The 16,876-nt window shown below is 33.1% G+C and overlaps 2 protein-coding genes across 2 annotated transcripts; one reads left to right on the top strand and one right to left on the bottom strand.

Annotated features, from left to right (window-relative positions):
• Positions 1–2,240: 2,240 nt before the first annotated feature.
• On the bottom strand, positions 2,241–8,532 carry LOC111062382 (probable glucosamine 6-phosphate N-acetyltransferase). The gene is made up of 6 exons (XM_022350108.2): positions 8,201–8,532; positions 7,404–7,554; positions 6,437–6,499; positions 4,468–4,598; positions 3,297–3,358; positions 2,241–2,441 (listed from the first exon to the last, which is right to left on the bottom strand). Exons 1-6 carry the CDS (start codon positions 8,210–8,212, stop codon positions 2,288–2,290), a joined length of 573 nt encoding a protein of 190 aa, XP_022205800.1. The 5' UTR covers positions 8,213–8,532; the 3' UTR covers positions 2,241–2,287.
• Positions 8,533–9,678: 1,146 nt separating this feature from the next.
• LOC111061201 (ADP-ribosylation factor-like protein 16) lies at positions 9,679–15,654 on the top strand. The gene is made up of 4 exons (XM_022348917.2): positions 9,679–9,851; positions 13,060–13,276; positions 13,417–13,537; positions 15,301–15,654. The coding sequence occupies exons 1-4, from the start codon at positions 9,833–9,835 to the stop codon at positions 15,496–15,498; spliced, it is 555 nt and encodes a 184-aa protein (XP_022204609.2). The 5' UTR covers positions 9,679–9,832; the 3' UTR covers positions 15,499–15,654.
• Positions 15,655–16,876: the final 1,222 nt, after the last annotated feature.

Below are 16,876 nucleotides of genomic sequence, written 5' to 3'. Positions count from 1 at the left end.
AATTTCAAGAAATAATGAATGGTGAAAACCGCACATCGATATCTCAAACCGTTCAGAAGATATTCGCATTATATATTGTGCGTATCAGAAATTAAATACATAAGTGGTATTGATTAATAATGTGAATATCTTCTGAACGGTTTGAGATAGCGATATGTGGTTTTCACCATTAATTTTTTCTTGAAATTTCGTATCGAAATCATGTATCGCATGATCACCTTCTTATTTAAAAAAATAAAGTTGTTTTAAATATGGCGGATCCAAGATGGCAGACCAGATTTTTGAAGTCATAATGAAGTAGTATTTTCAATTTCAGTAGGATCCCCAATCACACCCACCGTCAAATAAACTTTGTGCATGAGATATTAAGCCGTTCTCGGACTTTTCACCCACTCTGTATATGAACTTTTTAGAACATATGATAGGCAAGTCTACTGTGCATAAATTGAAAAGACTTGGAGCAAGGACTGAACCCTGTGGAAGACCATTATTGAGTTTTTTCTGGTTGCTGATCTTATTACCTAGAATCACTTCAAATTTCCTAACAGGAAGCATTACCAATGAGGCTTATAATAGTTTGACATAGGATGACCTGTATCAGGTCATCTATTCATGAATTTATGGTTACTGTTCTGAGAATCGCTGACTTTTTGAAAATGCATTTCAATTGTAAGTCAATGGAACTTTTGGGTAACTTTCAGCCACCAAATGTGGTAAACTCAATTAATTTCGTGCAGAAACTGGAAATATAATATTGGACACCATTTTATGATCCTGCTGACACATTCTTAGAATCACAATTTAATTTAAAAAAACTTATTATTTATTCTAGTATCTATTGATATGAAATGATGAATGGTATAGGTTATAGCATATATTTAAGGAATATATCAGTGTAATAATTTCATAGCAGAATACAGATAGGGTAAGAAACAGAGAGGAAGTACCTAGTTGGTCATATCTATTTGCTCAGATAAATGACGTAGCTACTCTCGGTACTTCCATTCAAAAGATGCCTGCTTGAAATCAACTCCAGTTAGTGACATTTGAGGGCATTCGGTTTTGTAATTTCCCGATAGTTCGGAAGCCACCTAATTTGGTTCATTAATCTCCTAATTTATCTATAATTTTGCTGTATTGTAAGCTATTGTATATAAGTGTATAAGCCAGTATATATTGTAATCTACATAAATAAAGTACTCAACCAATCAACCGTCATCAATCCCTTATTTCACACAAGCTAATGACTCTCAGGTCATCATTTCCAGCAAGAACTTTTTTTTCTGTGATACTGCAACAAATTTATCGGTACAATATAGTCTACATTATTCAATTTATTTTTCGTAATCATAGTTTATATTGGTACTGTCAATGTGAATAACAACTCACTCCAATTCACAGTTCCAAGTCACGAATTTTTGAGGCATGATTTGAGTACGGTATTGAAATTGGAAGAATAATGAAGAAAGAATTACGAGGATTTCGGCTCATATTATACAATTGAAATCAGTATGTAATATACATGTTTGTTAATGCAGATGGCTGCCATTAAGCTGCAGCAATTTCAACCACTTTCTCGCAACTGAACCATTTATAGCAGGAATGCCCTGGCTCTTGATGCAATGCCCTGTGATAATTCTCGGGCCCCAGTGTTGTCCCTTGTGTGAAAATGTCCATAAAAACCAAGAGCGACACCACATAAAGCGTTTTTTCAGGCATTTTCAGACGAGTCAGTGCAGGGAGCTCTCCGATTGGCTGATTGGGTTGGCGTTCAGGAACCAGCTGATAATTCAGCGTGCTTTCCATTCACCATGCTTATATTTATACCTTATGTTATTTATACCTAATTGCTTCACAGCACACACTGTATGAATGTAGTATCATAATATACCTATTATTATCTTCCGTATCTTTCATTGTATTACCATTTATTTTTCATTTCTTACATGTTCATTTTGTTGGTAAATAGTAGTGAAGATTGATTTGGGCGTAATGCCTGTAGCCTTCCTTGACATTGTAAATAAATGATCAGCAAATCAGAGAGCTTTATGAGCTGACTCGTCTGAAAACGCATGAAAAAAGCTTCGAGTGGCTTGGCCCCAATACCTCGCGACTTGCTGGGACACTTGGTGTTTCACTGGTGACCTAACTTAATGTAGTAGAGATACTAGCCTGAAATAAATTCAAATATAAAAATCTGGAATGAAAAAGGTAGGGACTAAAATAAGAAATAACTATGCAAAGAAACAATTTTTATCAATTTTGTGTATATATTTTATACCTTCCACTAGTTTTTCAACCTCATTTGCAAGAAGTTAGCGTTGTTGGGTTCTTGAACGAAATTCAATTTCGAGTAATATGGGATCATGGCGTCTTTGCAGTCCAAACTAACTTTGTAGCAGCCCAATTTTTCAGCCAGGATTGACAGTGTTGCTATCAACCTGGAAAGGAAACAAAATCGATTAAGACATCTATCTATACATTTTGAGAAATTGAAGACATACACATCAAAGTCAATCAAAAAACTTTCTCAAAGGCTATAAAATATTCATAGTATTTTAACAGAACATCATCTGACAAAAAATATATTCTGAAAAATTGCAATCCACCTTAGTAACATACTGCAATGATGCAATCAAAGAGATGTAAATTGTAATTGTTATAGTGTTTGATGTGAATTTTCTTGTATGTGTAGAGTAACACTTTGTGAATTCAATCAAGATGAGAAATAAATTTGAATTTTCAAAATAAATTTTTTACATATAGATGATAATATAAATCATATATAATGAGAAATAAATTTGAATTTTCAAAAAAAATTATTCACATCTAGATGATATAAAGCATATCAGTTTCAAAACATACTATCAAAATAGAAAGCAGCTTAGCCTTCCTACTTGAAACTCACAAAATTGAGCTATTTTATCCCATGTAATTGACGACTTTGAATGATTTCTTCTAGTATAGATTTAAAAGAATGATTTCAAAACATTCAAATTATAATTATAGGTAGATGTTTGTCTATCTCTATCAGAAAAGTATAGATAATCTTCACTCTTCAATCTTGAAAAACTTGATATAGAGACTTGCGCACACAGAGAATTGTTGTCAAGCTGGACGACCGTTGATTTTGAACATTTAACCATGACTTGAAATCATCCCTCTCGTTGTCATCCCGTGTGACGGCGACAATTCATACCGGTGTGCGCAAGGCTTTAAACTTGAAACTCAATTTTCCGAAAGGAAATAATATTAAAATAAAAATTTTCAATGATTATTCACTATTGTCCACTCACAATTGTCCCAGCTTGAGCCCTCGGTACTTTTCCATTATCACAATATCTTCGATTCTTCCTCTCTAGGAAAAAACAAACAATCAATTGTTATAATAAAAAAATTGATAGTAAGATGACAAAAAACAGTACAAATTGATATAAAAATGAATAGTGGTACATAAGTTACTATAGTAGAATACTAGAACAGTGAAGTAAATCGAGAACAATACTTTGCCACACAGAAATAAAATTTATAAAGCTTAATAAAGTGCTCCTTCCTAACCAATCTCATGAAAAGCAACGCTCATATTCAATGAATAAATATCATTTTCCTTACAAATATTATTATCAAATCTACTGTTTCATGATCAAGTTCAGTTCGAACTATACATACGGTACCCTATTTATAAAGCTTAATAAAGTGATCCTTCCTAACCAATCTCATGAAAAGCAACGCTCATATTCAATGAATAAATATCATTTTCCTTACAAATATTATTATCAAATCTACTGTTTCATGATCAAGTTCAGTTCGAACTATACATACGGTACCCTATTTATAAAGCTTAATAAAGTGATCCTTCCTAACCATCTCATGAAAAGCAACGCTCATATTCAATGAATAAATATCATTTTCCTTACAAATATTATTATCAAATCTACTGTTTCATGATCAAGTTCAGTTCGAACTATACATACGGTACCCTTCTAAAACTGTTAGATTTCTGGAGGCCTGAATCCTCTCCATGTGCACACAGCCATAGCTTCAGTGGTGCCACAAATGTTTTCTTCCTGAGAATTCCATTACAACCATTTTTATGCTTGAATGAATTCGCATTGTTTCAAAAAATACAATAAATTTTAGGTTGTTGTTCTCCTTCATGATAACTAGCAGGTAACCCGTGCTTCGCAAGGGTCTATTTTAAAACTTGACGTAATGAAATCTAGAAGAATTGAAAATAGGCCTATAAGAATCATCGGTTAATTAAAAATTTATATGCAATGTTTCAAGTAAATCAGTCCAGTAGTTCAGATGAAGAAATGTGATATGATATTCTATTCAATACATATAGCAATTTCTAATTTGATGATTTTGATTTTAGATCATTTTCCTTGCTTTGCTTTACGGCAACAAAGAGTTCTATTTAAAACTAATGAGTTTCCAATAAATCGTGATGAACTTGTCACTTACAGCTGCACAACTATGGATGAATTTGTGTTCTATGAGCAAAGTGCCCGTTCCAACCACATCCCATGTCTCCCTATCCTGAATAACGGTGATGTAATAGGTATTGGGACACGCCTTTATCTTGTCGAACTGATCTGCAACAGATAACACCAAATAAATTACACCAGCCATCATTCTTCAAATTCTTAATTATATTTATTGGAGTATTCATAACTATAGATCTTGCATAAATTAGAGGAATAATGTATTTTAGTTGACCGAGCGAAGTGAGGTCTAAGATTCAAGTCGACGGTTTGGCATTTCTCTTAATGTTTAAATGTTGCGCATTTACGGCGAAACGCGGTAATAGATTTTGATGAAATTTGACATGTATGTTCCTTTTTTAATTGCACGTCGACGTATATACAAGGTTTTTGGAGATTTTGCATTTCAAGGATAATATAAAAGGAAGAAGGAGCCTCCTTCTACACCAATATTAGAGTAACAATCAGACTATAGAATTATTCATCATAAAAATCAGTTTACAAGTGATTACAAAGATGTGTGGAGAAGCCAGTCTATTGCTGTATTTCCATAAGGTCTATAGTTTCAATCAGGTACTTGTGGATGAGAATACTGCGTGAGGTCTACTGTTCACAAAACTACTAGTGATATTCACTTCCACAACTCAACATTGATTGAATGGGAAACTTGAATAATTTAATAACGGCGTTGATAATTTAAGAAATAACACTATGGGTCTGGTTGCACATACACATAATGAATTTAATTGCGGTTTAATGACGTCATGGAAATGTAGTCAAAGTTACTTCTTTCTGACAATGATTTAAATGGATTACGTCATTTAAACAAGGTACAATTAAATAGAAGAGCGTGCAACAGGGTAATAGTCTACGTGATGATTTTAGTACACCTTTGAAAGAGATTGAAAATTTGCAACACTTTACAAACAGAATTGATAAAATGAGATATTATATCGATAATAAATTTATAATTAAGTAAAACAGTGAACTGATTTATGTACAACATAAATAACTAAGTTGATTATTGGATTGGTAGTGAAAAATCCTCCCGACTATTAGAAACTCTTGGCGATTAGCCACCTTGACACAGAGTTCTAGAACACAGAGTTCTGGGCGCTTCTAACTGAGTTTAGAATTTTTACGATACGATACAAATGACAGTGATGGTAGATAAAATAATAAGGTAGTCCTTGTGCTATTCTTCTTCCAAATTTATAGGTGATGACACAGTCCAATTGGAGAAAGGGTAGAATAGAATTATAGATTCTTTTTATTGCGGATGATGCCCACATGAGCTTTCAGCTTGTGCATGGGTAATGGAACGTGCGAGGGTGATTTTGATGAGATTATCAAACGTCCATGCCTACGGGCGTGAATTATAGAATTCAGTTTATAATCAGAATAAGAGTTGGGTAGCCAGTCGAACATTCTTACTGCTAGCACTATTAAGTCCTTCACTATTGATAAGGGACAAGGCTATACATCCAAGTTTACCCTTCCTCGAGATCCATGAGAGTGCACGTGCTCCCTTCTTGTAGATGTTCAGAATATTTTTCTGACATAGTATAGGAGAGATGATAGTAAAAAACTTTGTGGACGCCCAGACGTTGGTGAACCACTTGTTAGCCTCAGAGAGAGGATTTTGATTGCGCTTTGAATTTAGTATCAATGATGGTTATATCATATGCAAAAAGCAAGCTAGAGCTATCCTGGCGCAGATCATCAATATACTGTATAGCTATGACTAAACACTTGAAAATGACATGAAAGTCGAGACATAAATTATTCGTCTACAATTTAATAAGTGTCGAGTTCCACTCACAGTACCGTATTTACATTGCAATGATAATCACAATGTATGTACAATGTAAGTCCCTGCTGTTAAAGTGATATTCTATACTTTCAAGGAAATTCAATACAATTTAATGTAAATCAATATTAATACTTACCATTGAATTGCTTCACTGATACATCCCCAACAGTTGTCAGTTTACTCAAAAGCTCCAAGTAACCTGAAAAAATATCCTTTATAACTCTCTACCTCTATCAATAACAACCATGTACTGCATTTGCATATTTAGGCTACCTATACATTTAGGAATATATATCAATCAAATGTCTTAATTTTCAATGAAGATGTTCATCTTGACTTAGTAATAAGGATGAGGTTAAACAGGCAGCAAACTGCCGCAGATTTAGTATGATCTCTGCCACAGATCTTGATCATAATCATGTGTTACGTAGTGCTTTTTATTATGGCGCCATCAATCCCACAAGTACGTGCAAAGGATGAAGGAGAAGGTAGAATGCCGCGCCAATATGAGCTAAGTGAAATAGAATGTGTGAGAGCCAGCCGCAATGTAAATAGACGAACTCTTTACATATAGTTGGTTGAATCGACAATTTTGGTCTGCCGCTGCAATTTGCTGATGAATTGATACGGCAGTTTTCTGCCCGTCTAAGACCCATACTATACGAGCGCAAACGTCACTTTATTCTGCGCGTCTACTAATTGAATTGCCTCTAGAGCACGCCTATTCCGCTCATACATGTGTTTTCCTGTGGGGTGTAGGGTGTATACTGTTTCACATAGGAGGCCATGCATCCCGTGAACGAGCGGGAAAATCGTCTATTCCGTTTGTATAGTTTGGGACTTGACGGACCCTAAAAGACGTATTTCAGAGTTTCGCACCAGATATTTGACAATAAGGTATAATTGAACTAAACATAAAAATTACAATGACTTTGTTGTATGACGTGTTATTTATCATATCAAGTTCTATAAAAGTGGACAATTGAAAAAGCTACTAGATGATGTACAAAAATTGAAGGAGTTCACGTAATGTAATACAATTAAACAAAGTATCTTAAACTTGAGAATACGTTTATAAGATAGGGTAGTTTATGTAAATTTACCATGTTCGAAGTCACATTTTCTCATAGGTCGAATGAGAAGATGATCCGGAACAATATTTGGCCCAACATCAAGTGAAAACTTGGATTTGTACTTTGAAATATCAAGTGTCTTCAGCAGCTCAGGCTTGTAGCTGTATTCAAAAGTACACACCTGTTTAAAATCAAAACAGAAATAATATTTGTACTACTTTTTATCCTTAATGATTTCATTACAATCTTTCTTTGTGAATTAAATTCATATCATATATTCATGTTATATGATAGAGCAGTTGTATACAGTAAATCGTAAGTTAATGCAGAAATTTGAGAAAAGCATGAGACTTGAAGTTAACTTAATTGCCCAAAAAAATATATATGAATTTAATTCACAAAGAAAGATTGTAATGAAATCATTAAGGATAAAAAGTAGTACAAATGAATTTATAAATTGCATAATTTGCTATCCATAATCTGTTACTATAAACAAATCAGACTAAAATGATTGTCAAACAAAACACATAACCTAACTTATTTAGCAACCGGTATTTTAGCAAATAATTTTGCAAATTTCAAAGGTGTGGAGAAATTATATTTGCAGACTATTTTTTCTAAAAATTTAAACAATATTTTGATTCAACTTATTATTTATGACATTATAAATTACGGATCTCAGCATTATAAAATGAACATAATTCTTGATATTTTTGCAACACACAAATTATGCTAAACAGAATATTTGTTAATCAGTTATGGGTCTATCAGCTTATTTTTCAAGTACATACTTCATTTGTATAGAATTATTTTGCCAGAATACTCACATCGTCACCCATGATATTTGATCCCAAAAACAAATATTACACAAATAATTCAACCGTTTTCAGGAACAACAAAGTCAAGAATGGCAAGAATATGGCTGGCAACGTATTGGAAATTGACACGTTTACAAGTCAAAGGTATTTTTAAAAAATATCGCCCAAGGCTTTCAAAATACATCTAGACCACTTTCACTTTCAGCCACAAATCAGACCTTGTATTTTTATTATAATCCAACATCAAACCATGTTATTGGAATAGAAACTAGAATATATTCCACACACACTGACACAGATAAACACAACAGCAGACTACACTACACTTTCACATCACAGCCAACATGATAGAAAGCGTTTTTGATGGAAAAAATAAATGAATATGATTCAAATTAAAAGCTTAATTCAACTGGATTGGAATTATAAAAATGTTAATCAATGTTGTAAGACGTTATTTACAATAATTTTATGGCAATATGATTGATATATTTATTATACTATAGAAAACAAATAAAATGTTTATGAAGCCCTGCATTTCACCGCTAAGTTTAAATGGAAGCTCTTTCTTGTTCTGCTTGAGAATAAACTAGGTTTCTTAAAAAATGATTATAGTTTTTGCCATTTACTGTCTGAATATGGTTGAATTAATCAGAAACATATGTTTATTCTGATAAATTTGAATCCAAAGAGTGTAATTAACAGACCTGAATTATTTTAATAAAACTACGAAATAATAATATTGTAGATAAAACTCTCATATAAGTTATATTCACAATCCATTTTAACTCACTTTATCTTGATTCTGCTGATTCTTACAAAATATTGAGAGTTTATGAAGCTTGAGAAACAAATTCAACAAGTTGGCATCTGTTAGGAAACATTTTTCTGATTTTTCATTGTTTCATGCACAGTTTCCATAGGAACGTCAGCTACTAAGCTTGTTCAATAGAACGTCTATGTTGCCTAGCAACAATATTCTCTCACCAATATCATTGTAGTGACTTGTGCTTACATTATTATCATAAAAAAATTTATACTTCATTCATTTCTAAAACGTTATCAATTGGAATAAACAGTGTGTATAGTTTTAAATAATATTCCCTTCAAAATGGAATGTTGATTATAATCAATAATATTATAATAGTACCACATTTTTAAACAAAAAATTAGATTTTACTCCTAGAATCAAAGATGCTTGAAAAAGCAGTGACTAAATTGGAATTATAGCATTCATAGTGAAAAGATGTCTTGGTGTTATCTAGATATAATAATACATTGACACAAAATAATACTGTTAATAAGAGAACAAACTATAAAAAAAGTATTATAAATGAAGGAATAAAGTATTTGAGTGAAATATGTGTAGCCTACCAATCATAAGGATAATCATTGACAATGATAGGCTACCAATATGATATCATGAAAAGATACTGGAATATCACGGAATAAAATAAATGCTATCGGAAGATAATTATTGAAACTTTTTCAAATTTGAAATATTATTCACTAACTGATCTTTCAAGTGATCTATCCAATCTACAGAATTATGATAAATTATTTCCAAAGCTCTCAAATGAATTTAGTGCTCAATATTTTTATCGATATTTGGTGGAATAAGTAGGTGAATAATTGTAATGAAAAATGTCACAAACTGATCCCAGTAAGTACTCAACTATAATATCTTCCAGTTTATAAAACCTACTAATAAAATTTATTCAATAAGATCATTTTCATGGTAGGCTACCTGCAATCGAGAATATGCATGAATAGTAATTATATAGAACTCTCAATTTGAAATTTCAATTATTCAAGCTGATTGATTGATTGAGTACTTTATTTATGTAGATTACAATATACTGGCTTATACACTTAATATATACAATAGGTTACAATACAGCAAAATTATAGATGAATTTACATAATATAGACTAAGAAAATAATTATTGAACTGTATATGATATGAAAAAGTAATTTGTAATATAATAATTATAGATAATAATTATATTGTTATGCATCTACATAAATTGGCGGAGCTTTGGACATATCAATGTCCATTCTTCGGAAAGAATATTAAAAATATCCTCCCCACTAACTCTCTACCAAAACGTTAATTTAATTAAACTAAGGATTTATTTATTAACCATTATGCTGAAAGAGACATTTGAAACAAAAAATAATATGACACATTGTCACAAACTGCAAAGTTCAACAACTTCTTGGTAGCCTCTATAAAGATAAAGAATATTCTTTATTCCAAAAATACAGTAAGTACACAAATGATGAATAATATAAAATATAAAATACGAATAATTATGTACTTAAATTAAGTTTCCATATTATAGGTTATGGAATGAGTCTACATTGGCACTGTGGCCTGTGCGTAGACTCGAGTTGAAATTTCAAGTAGGTATAGTGAATCCTTATGAAGGGGGAGAAGAAAGAGAGGCAAAATTAATTCAATTTATGAGGGTAATTTCATTCAAATGAATGTCATAGTTTTGTATCGCAGAAAGTCATTCTGTATTGTAAAGTCCGTCTGTATCGTATATAGCCAGTCTGTATCGTATAGAGTCAGTCAGTATTGGTATAGAGTCAGTAAAAGTCATGTTAATTTTGCAGTCAGGTGAGTCCGCCGCCCGCCAAGACCAGCCACAGTCTCCTCCTCACTTATTTCAAACAACCACTATTTCAATCTTTTTTTGAAAATTGGAAGACTTACTGCTGAAAAAATGTTATTTTGCGGAAATAAATCTTTTATAATTACGATATATTACTTGAGATAGGAAGAAGCAATATGTTGTTGAGAAGGATCTTGTCAGCTGGATAGATCTGATCCCAACTGTGGCTGCATATCTCGTGTTGTGAGAATGTAGAGATGGTATTAAAATTGAACCAAAATGTTTATAAACATGAGTGAATAAATCCTTTATGTATAATTTTTTCAAGGGTAGAACTCTAATTTCCTGAAATAATAAAGATGAGGGGTATCTTCGACATTTACGAAAGCCAGCTTTAAGGATTGCTTTTTGAATAATTTCTAGTCTTCTTAGATGGGTGCGGTAGGCTGCTCCCCATGCTAAGATGCCATATGAGAGGCAAGACTGTACAAAGGCAAAATAAGCTACTTTAAGTTCGTTAAAATTGAGAATTTCTCCAAGCTGCCTGAATGCAAATATATATTTACGTAAGGTTTTCAATTGGAAGTCAATATGTTGTATCCACTTAAGTCTGGAATCAAAAATGACGCCGAGATACTTATATGAGAAAACTTGTTCAATACTTCGACATCTGCACGAATTATTTAAAAAGTCATTACAATAATTATGAATTTTAAGATCCTCTAGATTGTAATCAGTTGTATGGGTTAATGCAATTGGCATGAACTTGGTTTTAGATATATTTAGTGATAATATATTTTGATCAAGCCATTTTTTAACAATAAGTAGATCAGATAAAGCTCTGTTTTTGGTTTCAAGCCAAGTGCTTCCCTGAACAAGTATTAAAGTATCATCAGCGAAAAGGAAAATTTCGCCATTCAAAGTTAACCGAGAGATATTATTAATATAAATTGAAAAAAGTATTGGGCCCAGGTACTTCCCTGAACAACCCCAAAATTGATTGGTAGCTTCTCTCCCTCTGCCCCACATATAGATACATATTGCTGTCTGTTTGTAAGGTAGCTGGAAAACCAGTCAATTGCCTTACCCACAATTCCTATTGCTCTCAATTTATCAATCAACTTATCTCTGTCAACACTATCGAAGGCTTTTTTGAGATCAAGAAATATCATCAAAGCCTTCATATCACCTGACACAGCACTATGCAAAGCTTTGTTCACATCAAACATCACATCAGAAACACATCTGTCACTACTAAAGCCATATTGCCGGTCTGTAATAATGTTATTCAATGTTAAGTAAGCAACAAGTTGCTCCTTGGCAATTTTCTCTAGAATTTTGGAGAAAACTATCAGTAGAGAAATCGGTCTGTAATTATTTTTATCTGAAAAACAGCCTGTTTTATAAAGTGGAAAAACTTTGGCAATCTTATAGATATCAGGAAAAACTCCGTTTGTCTAACTCAGATTTATTATATGAAGGAGAGGTTCAAGGATTCTATGGATATTATCTTTAAGAAGGCAGGCCGAGATCCGGTCGTAACCAGGCGCCGAACCACCTCTTAGTGCGGTCACACACCTTAACACGTCCCGCTCAGAAACAGGATGAAACACAAATTCTGTGTCTACAACATAGTCAGTATCATTCACTATCAGAGCACCACCTGAATCGATCGAACGAGCTAGATTCTCTCCTACTGCAGCAAAAAAAATGTTGAAATCATTTGCTACATCTCTGCAGACAGTGACATTTGAAACAAAAAATAATGTGACACATTGTCACAAACTGCAAAGTTCAACAACTTCTTGGTAGCCTCTATAATGACTTTATCCAGCTATTTGTTTTTGTGATTCAGTAAAATATATTCATTCGTATGTATGTTTGAATTGTGATAGATATTTGAATTGTTACTGACTTTATATTGTAAAATTGTTTGTTCTCCCCAAAACTGTATTTTGTATTCTTGAAACGCTGTATTATTTATGACGTGTTGACCATGCATTTTTAAAAGTGTCCTATATCAATAAAGAAATTTCTATTCTATTCAAAGTGGTAGAAATCATTCATTGCAGTAATGTACTTGAATAGTTGGATACATGTACAGTTTATTTTTTTGTGTGCTTGTGTTTTATGTACCGTACTAAAGTATTATTATGGTAAATAATGATGATGATATAGTTTGTTTTAATTCAAATGTAAAACGATTAATTTCCACAAATTTTTGCTAGATTTTTATCTTCCACTTGACAGACAAACTACAAGCCACCGTTCTCTGCCTGGGTCCGCCTGGCTCCGGCAAAACTCTCCTGCTGAAGAAGCTGCAATCCGGCAACAGTGTAGACGAAACATCCAGCTCTGTGGCTACGGTCGGCATAGACCTCATCACACTGCGCTACCAGGAGAACCAGAAGAACAAGGCAATAGTTATCAGGGAGATCGGAGGCCTTATGGCACCCATATGGAACAGGTAAACAACTATATAAACCCTATAATTCTATCCCAAACCGTACAAATGCTTCAAACTGCTTGCACGCAGAACAATAATTTCCATATTTATGTTTTTCATATGTGTGCAAGAATATATTTATTCCAATTGTGTTTGAACAGGTACTACGATGGAATCAACAAGGTGATGTTTGTGATTGACACCAGTAATTTATGTCAGATCTCCGCGGCTGGCGTACTGTTTTATACTATCTTGGCTGAGCCGTTGCTTCAAAAAATCAAGGTGATTATTATGCTTCAAGGATTCTAAGCAAGTAACTAATATGGAAAACTAGCTTACCCGGCGAACTTCGTACCGCAAAAAGTCAATGTATCTCATGTCACACTTGACTTTATTTGGTGAATCATGAAATTTATCTGACAATCAATATTTTTATTTACATCTCAATACGTACTTCCTATGTGCTAAGTCATGCAGCATTTATTATTCCGAAAACATATTCTCCTCAATCAATTGGTAGTAATATCTATCAGTAAAGTGTTGAATTAAAGAAAAATAGATAGATTAAATCAGTGTTTCAAAGATGAATATAATGTTTTCATAGTTGTTGATTGTCAATAGATGGTCCAGGAAATATGCGATGTACGATGAATTACACAGAATTCCATATTCTTTCCATCTTCCATTTTAGGATGAATATAAGCTAAGCTAAATTAAAAAAAAAAAATATTCTGTCATTCTTCAGTAATTACGGTAATGAATGGAATATGAACAACTCTCTTCCATGAGGTGAATAATTTTCCCAACATTTTCCAGTTTCTCAATGATATAGGGGAGTGATAATTATTTGTATAGGTCTACTACACTAACTTCAACTCCAAACTACCGTTTCAATACCAGTACACAATTTATCACAGGGTGACGTGTCTATCATACAGCTGGTAACTTTAGATGCTAAATCATACTATCACAATATGATCTTGTATCATGATCATCTTTCCGTTGTTCGGTAGCCGCTCGGCCGAAAATTTCGAAAACATAGGTCTGTAAAATGGATTAATAAATAACTATTATTAGCCCCCCTATTGAAATTTCTGATCAGAAACCATACCTAATATTCACATAACATATTCCCAAAGTTTCATGCCGTTCTGTCAAGTAGTTTTCGAGTCTATAGGGAACAAACAAACAGACATCCATTTTTATATATATATATAGATGATGAGCTGCTGATAGCTTAAAGTCAGATTTATTTTTTCCACTATGTAGATTATTTTTTAAGTAGTTATTTGAGAGATGATTGATATTTGAAATCATAGAGAGGAGAAGCTCATCAAAACATCGATATGTGTTTTTATTGCTGCTACTTCCCACAGTTTTTTTGCTGTGACGTACTTTCTATTGACGCCACTCTTCTCACTTGCACAGCAAGGATAGCTGCACTGATGCTGTACTATTATTTGCTAATATTGTTATTGAGAGGAGAGTTCCATCATATCATATTATTTGTGTGAGATGTGAATGCTGTAGGTAAATATTGACTCATAACTAGGTATAAAATCATATCATAATAAAGTATATCAATTATATAAAGTGGGATTAATTTTTGGGTAGAAGCTCTTATAGAATTTCTCAAACTTGAATTTCTTCTCATAATATTGTTGTCTGTATGAATTTTTCAATAAATTTACTCTAATGAACGAGTAGTTCATGGTTGAACAATATATTCAACTCTATGGTTGAACAATATATTGACGCTTTTGAGTTCGATTACTTCCATTCAATATACAGGTCAATCGTCAGAACTGAATCTTCATTCACTGATAGAATATTCAATTTTCATCAAACCTAAGTAGGTTTGACAACTGGGTACTTATTAGTTGTACAACTAATGATATGCGATGCTTTGAACAATTGAAAGCAGACTTTTATTTGTATCAATGAAATCATTCCAGGAGAATAGATAATGTATTGCATTTTGTTTGCATTCAGATTGTTGGTAATGCATTTATATATTGTATTCAATAAATTTGAATAATTTTCAGATACTGATGGTGTTGACGAAAATGGACGTGTCCTACAGGCAGATGAGAAACGAGGCGTTGCTGATGCTGCAGTCAAAACGACTCAGGAAGGAGGCGCAGCAATCCATCACTGTTGTGGAGGCCAGTGCTGTAGATGGAGAGGGCACCGAGATGATCCTCGACTGGCTCAAGAATAAGGAGATCAACACCAAGTTGTAGAGAATTCCAGAATGGGAAACGAAACAGAACCATCTATAGTCAGTACAAATTTACTTCAGACTTGGAGGAATATGCAGCGCAAAGAAATGGAGGGAGATCAGCCAATTACAGTGATTAATAGAGTCATAGGTAGAAGCGCAGTTGCCAATTTGTCAGTCGTTTGACTGCTTTCAGACAGGAAACTTCGCATGTGTAGCATGAACTTATGAACAGTCACTAGAAGTTGGAGAACGCTGGCCGCTTCAAAACGGCAACATCGCGCCTCTGCATCCCTCCCGCTGTATGCTTTCTCTGCTGCGCATGTCCATCCCAAGTAAGAAAGTGATTCTGTACAAATTATAGAGAATAATACCATACAGAAAAGAAAGCACAAGAAGATATCCCATGGTATAGGGCGTTTATATGTTCCAATTTTCACTCAAGCAAGCTGATAGACCTAGTAGTTGTGTGTGACGATGGTATTCTATCATAATGTGGCGTTCTTTCACTCTCATCTCAACAACACAGTTATAATAGGAAGTAGTTGACAGTAATCGGCTTGAGCTAACAAAATATTGGCTTGAAATTTGGAACATAAGGTACGCCTATACCATGGGATATCTTCTTATGCTTTTTTTCTATGATAATGCACTGAATTTGTAATATGCATATAAGCTATATGCATCTGTAACTTTCTCTTTTTTCTCCTGTATTAGCTATTATTTTTGGGAAATAAATTCCATTACAATATACATTTTATTCCAATAATTAATTATTAATATATTGTGAAACATTATGAAAAACATCAATATAGGAGAAACAGAGTATGGTAAACATATAATTTGAATACGGTACTGAAATAGAAACACACTAATTCTGTCGTAGCTTCCAGTCAAAACTTTAGTTTGACTAAAATTTGAATTAACTCAGCCTATACTTTGATTCAATCTGCTTAGCCCGCCCTACTGAGGGCTACCACTCAGGCCAAGCAAGTCTCAATAATTCTCAAGCAGTTTAAATCAGAGCACCGTTGATGATGATGATGTGATGAGCATTGAGAGTTTTGTGTTAATAACACCAGGTAGAGAAGGAAACATTATATTGTGTTTTTATTTTTCATTACTGAGCAATTCTTAACATATCTGACAACAGTGATCGATTTTTTGGAAAAATAAAATTTTGGCTGATTGTGCCGTCATGATCTTATGCATGAATAAAAAGAGGGGAGATAAAATCAAAAAATCAAAAAAATAGTTTATTTATCCTTAATATTAATAACAAAAAAGATGAAAACTTAGAAATTAGAAATACATTATAATAATAATACATGGTATTGAACTAAATAATACAATAAAAATAAGGAAGGTCCCCGCAAGGTTATAAAACCTGTGCGCAGAGG

Source organism: Nilaparvata lugens, chromosome 4 (assembly GCF_014356525.2).
Source record: "Nilaparvata lugens isolate BPH chromosome 4, ASM1435652v1, whole genome shotgun sequence".
NCBI classification, from domain to species: domain Eukaryota; kingdom Metazoa; phylum Arthropoda; class Insecta; order Hemiptera; family Delphacidae; genus Nilaparvata; species Nilaparvata lugens.
This window is presented reverse-complemented; position numbering and strand designations above follow the sequence as displayed.